At 35.0% G+C, this 7981-nt stretch overlaps 2 protein-coding genes and 1 long non-coding RNA gene across 5 annotated transcripts in view; 1 reads left to right on the top strand and 2 right to left on the bottom strand.

Moving 5' to 3' along the window:
* The window catches only part of LOC104787073 (heme oxygenase 1, chloroplastic-like), a 4315-nt gene extending 1699 nt beyond the window's left edge, over positions 1-2616 (top strand). Inside the window, exons 2-4 of the mRNA XM_010512578.2 lie at positions 54-418; positions 1213-1436; positions 2247-2616. Coding sequence (XP_010510880.1) covers positions 54-418; positions 1213-1436; positions 2247-2447 — 790 coding nt within the window. The 3' untranslated portion in view covers positions 2448-2616. The remainder of the gene's footprint in view (positions 1-53; positions 419-1212; positions 1437-2246) is intronic.
* Positions 2975-4573, bottom strand: LOC104787072. Its single transcript, XM_010512577.2, has 2 exons — positions 3758-4573; positions 2975-3538 (listed from the first exon to the last, which is right to left on the bottom strand). Exons 1-2 carry the CDS (start codon positions 4355-4357, stop codon positions 3179-3181), a joined length of 960 nt encoding a protein of 319 aa, XP_010510879.1. The 5' UTR covers positions 4358-4573; the 3' UTR covers positions 2975-3178.
* On the bottom strand, positions 5664-6995 carry LOC104787071. 3 transcript variants are annotated; one of them, XR_767776.2, is made up of 5 exons: positions 6836-6995; positions 6567-6677; positions 6386-6475; positions 6129-6291; positions 5665-5994 (listed from the first exon to the last, which is right to left on the bottom strand). It is a non-coding gene; the product is annotated as an uncharacterized LOC104787071 (long non-coding RNA). The 3 variants fall into 3 exon arrangements; XR_767777.2 differs by having other exon boundaries at positions 5666-5994; positions 6247-6291; XR_767775.2 differs by having other exon boundaries at positions 5664-6291.

The raw sequence follows: 7981 nt of genomic DNA, 5'->3' as shown, positions 1-7981 counted from the left end.
TTAGCTTCGATTTCTTCATCCTTATCCATATTCAAGAATCCCCAACTCTCAAGATTCCAATTTGCTTTTTCCCCACCAAACCCACTTGTAGTTCTACGCCCTAGAGTTCAGATTCTGAGTATGCCCATGAACAAGACACCGTCTTTAGTGGTGGTCGCGGCTACGACGGCGGCTGAGAAGCAGAAGAAGAGGTATCCTGGAGAATCCAAGGGTTTTGTGGAGGAGATGAGGTTTGTGGCTATGAAACTTCATACGAAAGAGCAAGCTAAGGAAGGTGAGAAAGAGACTAAAGCTATTGAGGAACGTCCTGTGGCTAAGTGGGAGCCTACTGTTGAGGGCTACTTGAAATTTCTTGTGGACAGTAAATTGGTTTATGATACGCTTGAACAGATTATTCAAGATTCCAATTTCCCAAGTTGTGAGTTCTTTTTTTCCTCCCTTCTTTTCTTCTTTTAAGTAGTAATCATTAGACCTGATTTTAGATGGAAGAGGTGAAGTGATTTGGAGTGTTTAATATCTTTGTATCTACCCATTTGATAAAGATCGTTCCTTTGATTCAATTTTAATCTCGTTTTGGAGTTGATTCTTAGTATAATAGTTCTGTTTGATATGATTTTGGAGAATACTTCTATGTGTTAATCTTATTTATCTAGCCATTGGATAAAGATAATTTATTTGTCTCTTATCTTGTGTTGGAGTTGATTCGGTCAGATTTTTTTGGCGACTTAGTTTTGTTTTACTCTTGGATTGAGTTGGTTATTTTGATGGTCTGTATGAATGATTTGGAGAATACTTCTATACGTTTAAAGTGTTTAAATCTTAGTGTTTACCCATTTGATAACGATGATTCATTTGCCCCATTTCTTGTTTTGTACTCTTGGCCTTTATTTGGTTAAAGTGGTGCTTTGTATGAATGGTGTGCTCTTGAACTGTGGGTTTAAGGTTGAATATATTATGTACAATTTGTGTTTTGGAGGTTTGGACTTCCAATCTTAGTGTTGTCTCTTACTCGTGGTCCTCGCAAACCATACGTAGAATAAGAGTCTTCAAACAATCGATGAGGGATTATGGTTATGCTAGCTCGTAGGGACTGAGTTTCCTTATGTATTGGAAACAGATACCAGTTTGTGAAATATCTTTACACAAAAGCTGATCTTTTTTTCTAGTGTAACCTTCTCAGGATCTAATTCTGCATTATATGTTTTTCTGTAGATACTGAATTCAAGAACACGGGACTGGAAAGGGCGGATAAATTGGCCACAGATTTGGAGTGGTTCAAGGAACAAGGTTATGAGATTCCAGAACCAACTGCTCCTGGTAAAACATATTCTCAGTATTTAAAGGATTTAGCAGAGAAGGATCCTCAATCATTCATTTGTCACTTCTATAACATCTACTTCGCCCATAGCGCTGGTGGACGAATGATTGGCAGAAAGGTAAAATCTTTGTGCACTAAAATCGCTTGGAAAATTAGTTAAAACTTTCTTCTTCTGAAGCTTATNCTGTATGAATGATTTGGAGAATACTTCTATACGTTTAAAGTGTTTAAATCTTAGTGTTTACCCATTTGATAACGATGATTCATTTGCCCCATTTCTTGTTTTGTACTCTTGGCCTTTATTTGGTTAAAGTGGTGCTTTGTATGAATGGTGTGCTCTTGAACTGTGGGTTTAAGGTTGAATATATTATGTACAATTTGTGTTTTGGAGGTTTGGACTTCCAATCTTAGTGTTGTCTCTTACTCGTGGTCCTCGCAAACCATACGTAGAATAAGAGTCTTCAAACAATCGATGAGGGATTATGGTTATGCTAGCTCGTAGGGACTGAGTTTCCTTATGTATTGGAAACAGATACCAGTTTGTGAAATATCTTTACACAAAAGCTGATCTTTTTTTCTAGTGTAACCTTCTCAGGATCTAATTCTGCATTATATGTTTTTCTGTAGATACTGAATTCAAGAACACGGGACTGGAAAGGGCGGATAAATTGGCCACAGATTTGGAGTGGTTCAAGGAACAAGGTTATGAGATTCCAGAACCAACTGCTCCTGGTAAAACATATTCTCAGTATTTAAAGGATTTAGCAGAGAAGGATCCTCAATCATTCATTTGTCACTTCTATAACATCTACTTCGCCCATAGCGCTGGTGGACGAATGATTGGCAGAAAGGTAAAATCTTTGTGCACTAAAATCGCTTGGAAAATTAGTTAAAACTTTCTTCTTCTGAAGCTTATCAAATTTTGCAGGTAGCAGAGAGAATACTTGACAATAAAGAACTCGAGTTCTACAAATGGGATGGCGAACTTCCCAAATTATTACAGAACGTAAGGGAGAAACTGAACAAGGTTGCCGAGGAGTGGACGAGAGAAGAAAAGGACCATTGTTTGGAAGAGACGGAGAAGTCTTTCAAGTATTCTGGTGAGATACTTCGTCTTATTTTGACATGATTTGGGTTGCAGTCTCTCTAGATCTCTCAATATGTCTTGTGGCAACTCAAATCCTGCACATTGTTTATATTCCTGTATTATATTAAAATTATCTTGTGCTTGTATTAAACTCTTCTTTGCTTCAAAGCTATTACTAAGTCCAAGGTTCAAATTTATAACCTTTCTGCTATTTAGGGCTTAAATATAAGTTCAATGATAAGTGTACATCTGATCTAGCAAGAGAACAGACTCTTCTGGTTGGTCTATTAATGGATTGACTTATCTTTATGGTTGGTCTATTAATGGTGATGACTTGTCATACCGTGTATATCTGATTCTATTGGATTGTTGGTTGCTAAACTAAAGCGACCAGTAATGCTAACGGTATGACTTATCTTTATGGTTGGTCTAGTAATGGTGATGGTTCACTTTACCTATATGAGAAGTACTATTTATGCGACTCTCAGTAGTTATATGTAGAATTTGTCACTAATATAGTGGCTAAGACGAGCCATTGGAGCATCAACGACAGATTTACTAGTTAGAGCTGATCGTAGATATGCATCACAGAAATGTACCAAAAAAATTGAGTACATATTACAATAAGAAACAAACATGACTAGCCAAATTTGGCAACTTATAAACTAAGTGTTTTTCTCTGCAAATATGAAAAACCTATTGCTCATATGATCCGTATATTCCTTAACTCGTATGACATCTTATTACTCCTTTTTCCGCAAGTCCGATGTCTTTCACTCCTTGGTGCAATGTGCATCTGTGCCATGCTGGCTACATTTGTTATATCCAACGCTTTTAAGGAAATCACGTATCTCTTTGGAGCTACTATTACTTGCCTTGAGCAATCTCTCATCTTCCTCATAGATTAAATAAGGAGCTTGTGCCGGTTTCCTTGAGAGTAGCTTCTTTGCACCCTTTAAGACATGGTATTCCCAACCTTGAACATCGATCTTGAGAAGAAGAACAGGTTGAGACGGCGTGACGAGTTTGTCAAGAGGTATGGATTTCACTTGGACTGCTATTTCTTTGTTTGATTTGAAAGCAAGTCTTGCTCCCACCTCCGAGACAGCACTATTGTCAAGCCGTCCAACCAACTGTTACACCAACAATGGAATCAACATTTAGCAAGATCCAATAGACAAGATGAGTGGGAACAGTAAAACCAAGTCTTGTTGGTTCTTCTTTTACATTCAGTTTCACATATAGCAGACAAGGTCTATGCAATAAGAAGCAATACAATCCACAATTCTATAAACAGAAACAATGCTATGTTCTCACTTCACTAATCTCAAATTACAGAAATGTGATGGTACCTTATGGAAGGTGATGTCCCCAGTTCTGTCAGAAGCAGCGGCTTCAAACACAGTAACCAAAGCAGCAACTCTATTGAACCAAATCCCATCACAGATCCTCTGTAAATTCTCAAACACAGGCTCAAAGGCAAGCACTTTAAAACCCATAGCAGCCGCAGCAAAGCTAGCCATACCAACATTAGCTCCCACATCAACGACTAAACCATTTTTACCACTAGCTCTCATACTCTCCAAAACCTCCTGAATCGTAGCTGAGATGTCTGGTTTCCTAAAGGGCTTACCTTTAAGCAGCCTGACAATGTTCTTGTGTGGTTTCTCCGGGAGAGTACCGAGGTCAGCGAGGGAATAGACAAAAGGGTACTTGAGATTCTCGACGACGTTTGCGATTATGGGTTTTGACTGGGGACATTTGAAGCAATCAAAAGGAGGTATTGGGAATGTGGTGTCGATTGAGAGATTGGGATTGGAGTATTGGAGAGTGGAGGAGCCAGAGAAGAAGAAGAGAGAAGAGAGGAAGACAATGGAGAGGACAAGAAGTGAGATCAGTGTCTTTGGTGATAAAAGCTTCTGGTTCTTGTCCCTTTTCCAGGCGTTCGCCATGGAAATGGATCCAGATGTGTTTGTTCCGACTCTTAAAAAATGGGTAGCAGCTTTTCTTAATCTTCAGATCTGAGAAAACAAGAAGGAGAGATCTTTGGGTGGGGAAGCTGGATTCGTATCGAGCCGTTAAAGGATCACAAGGAGAAGCTCCGAGGTTTGCAATTCCGGTCAAGACAAGAGATTTAGAAGATCATTACAGAGACACAATGGCACGTGTGTGTGTCTAAATAAGATTTTAAATCTCATATGATCCTCATTCCTCATAGATATAATTTTTTTTTTTTTGTTGTAATAACCCACTTTTTATTTTGCTTTCAAAGTTTTGAAATAACCCATTTTCTTCAAATATTTTAAATTTGCCATTTTTGGTCACTTTAAAATCTATACATTTACAATTTTTTTTTTTTTTGGCTAAAATACAAACATAATGTGTTTTAAGATCTTAAAAAATGGCAAATTTATAAAATTTTAGCCAAAATGGCAAAATCCAAATATACCACTAAGAAAAGTCTCTTTTTCATAATTAATTCAAGTTTAAATACAAAAGAATTAATTAATTTAATATTTTCTCCAACATAACATAATTTTTAGTCTACCATTCATAACATTAGACCAGTATGCTATTGGGAGTCTCTCATTTAAACTAAACTATGTACAGTATAATGTTGTTATTTTCAAAGGTTAAAAAGCTCATAAAGTTACAATGATTTATTAAAAAGAAACAAAATTGATGTAGCAAATAATAGTGTTGAATTTTATTGATGCGTGAAAGAAAAATGTAGACTTTTTATTTGACATGGCAAGTTTCAATTGAATAATTGATCGATTAGTTTTTCTTTTCTATCAACCAAACATTAATTTTAAAGAGAATCTTAGTATTTGTTGCCTAAACAGGAGGAAACGAGTCTATAAAAGAAGTTTTAGAGGTAAGAGAACGCGAAGCTCGAGCAAGGCAATCCGTCTTCAAATTTGACATATGTGGATTCCGAGATAGGGAAAATAGTAGAAACGACTCTTTGAGCAGACTGAAATCATCCAACAGGTTGGAAAACGCCGGCCAATCTTCAGGAGTTTGGACCATCACGACTAGCTCAACACAATCCGTCTCAGATTTGACTAGGAGCTTAGAATCTTTTTTTTAGCAAACATGTAGATTATATGACACTAGTGTTATGACCCGTGCCATGCACGGGTAAATTTATGTATTAGACTGTATTTTATCAAAAGATTTATTATATATTCACAAAAAATTATCATTATTCATTTGAAGAAGTTTGAGATGATTAAAAGTTTATTTAGTTATGATTATATATATATTAAATGGATAGACCTATACAATCGAACATTGTATTTGAAAGTTTATTAAGCTCAAAATAAAAGGATAAAGAGGACTTTTAACAACAACAAAATAACATTATATTAAAAAAAAAAACAATATACAGTTATCCACCAATTCAACAAATTTTGGTGGCCTCCTGTATATCTCGTCGTATGTAAATTAGGTGAAGGCTTACTCTATTTTTTCACCTTTTCTCTTTGTGCTTTTCTAGATAACACATGCTTCTTCCAAGATTTGATTAGTTTTCTTTTTAATATGTTTCTCTTCCAAAGTTTTTTTTTGAGATTTGCTTGGAATCCTATCAAGCAATGGAACAAACGTTGATTAGTTCCTTTTAAAAGAAAATTGGCTCATTACAACTGAACTATTAATGAAACTTGAAGTAATTAGAGAAAAAAACATAAGTTAAAGCATGAGAACTATTGTAAACACCTCTGGAATTTTGCCATTCATATTGTTTCTCTTTTGTGGGCAAAGAATTAATCTTGAGAGACATGCAAGTCAAAGAAAGTGATATGAAAACTGTTAAAATTTATTCATAAAAACAAACCTTGGAGAATTAGGCATGCCTTTTTACTCTGGAATTAGCCGCACACTGGATCAAAAGTGAGTGAATATCATATACATCAAAGTTCTCAGTAAATGAAACTAAAGTTAAAACAAAAAGTTCAAAACTTTAAGATGTAAACCTGACGGATAGGACCAGCCAGAAGATATCTCAAGTTCTCAGCAAGAAGACCAATCTCCGTCGTTATTTCAGAGCAAAATTTCTTCCATAGCTATTCAAAAAACAAAGACAAATCAACCCAAATAATCTGAAGAAAAACAAACCCAGGATTTAGAATTAGGAGAGAAACAAAATCAACGAACCTGACGAATGTAAAGCGTCGTCTTATTCTTGTTGATGTTGTTGTTCTTCTTGTCTTCTGACAATCATTTCATCAATCAATTTGCCAGAACCTTCTCCTTTCAATGGTGTTCCTGAAATTAGATTTTTACAAAATTTCTTGATGTAAGGAACAATAGTTCTGCAAATTCAAAACCCCAATAGAGAAACATTTGGATTGGAGAAAAATACAATAAGAAGAGGCAGGCGATAATGAAACCCTAAAATCAGAACAAAGCTTTAATTTTTTTACCTGATCAAGGCAAGAAGAAACATGAATCATAAATAGAAGAGATGAGAGCTTTTTTGTATGAAATCATCCATGTTTTATTGTTGAAGAATTGAGAAGTGGACATAATGAGATCGTGGAGGAAGAAGGGAAGCGTTGCAGTTTTTTTTTTTGGAAGCGCAGTTTTCAATCGATTTTTTTTGTTAAATTAAATTTAATTGTTTTAATAAGTGCTTTTAAAGCTAAAATAGCGGAAGATAGAAAATTTGAGACTTTTGCCAGATGTCAGAAGGAGCTGCAGTTAATAGAGAACTTACTTGTGAATTACTCCCTAAATTACTTGTCATTTAAGGTTTTTTCAGGCAGATTAAGAAAACAACTCAATTTTTTATTTTACTATGTCTTTAATACATTTTCTAATTTTCTTATTGGTCAAAACATTAAAATAATGGGGATATAATTGGTATTTTTACCAAACATATGCATTGGAAATCTAAAATGACAAGTATTGGAAAACAAAATTTTTACTCTAAAATGACAAGTAAAAAAACCCAGAGGGAGTATAAGATAGAGATGTGACATGTGAAGGCAAATGACTGGGAGCTCTCTTGTTTTTTTAATCTCAATTATTTTATAAAAATTATAGTCACATATATATAATTTTTATATCAAAATTCATCAATTTCACGTTTTATAAACAGAGACATTGTTTTATTTAGTTTGGACACTGAAAAAACCCAAACTTTTTACTTTACTTATTCAATTAGCATCCAATAAACTCTTGATTTTCGCTTTAAATATCGTTTTAGTGAAATTGATCTCAACAATTGAAACAACCCTTCCCGTTTTTTTTTTTTATACCTTAACTTACTAGTGGTCCCATACCCACTAACATCCTAACAACAATCAATAACCGCGGATAACCAAATAAAACAATTCCATTAATCCAATAAAATTCCAACATAAATAATCCAATAACCAATAACACCATAATCCAAACAAGGAAATAACCAAAAGCTAACATCCTGCAATGTTCCAATGACTTAATCTAGCAACCTAACAACAGCTAGACCACAATCAATCAAGCCTCTAGAACATCCCTTCATCATCGCCTTGATTCCACAATCACACTTTGCCTTTACCTGCACATCACAAACAACAATTGAGATG

The sequence above is a fragment of the Camelina sativa genome, chromosome 5 (genome assembly GCF_000633955.1).
Source record: "Camelina sativa cultivar DH55 chromosome 5, Cs, whole genome shotgun sequence".
In the NCBI taxonomy this organism is placed as follows: Eukaryota; Viridiplantae; Streptophyta; class Magnoliopsida; order Brassicales; family Brassicaceae; genus Camelina; species Camelina sativa.
The sequence above is the reverse complement of the archived record's forward strand: the minus strand, read 5'-3'. Positions and strand labels throughout refer to the sequence as shown.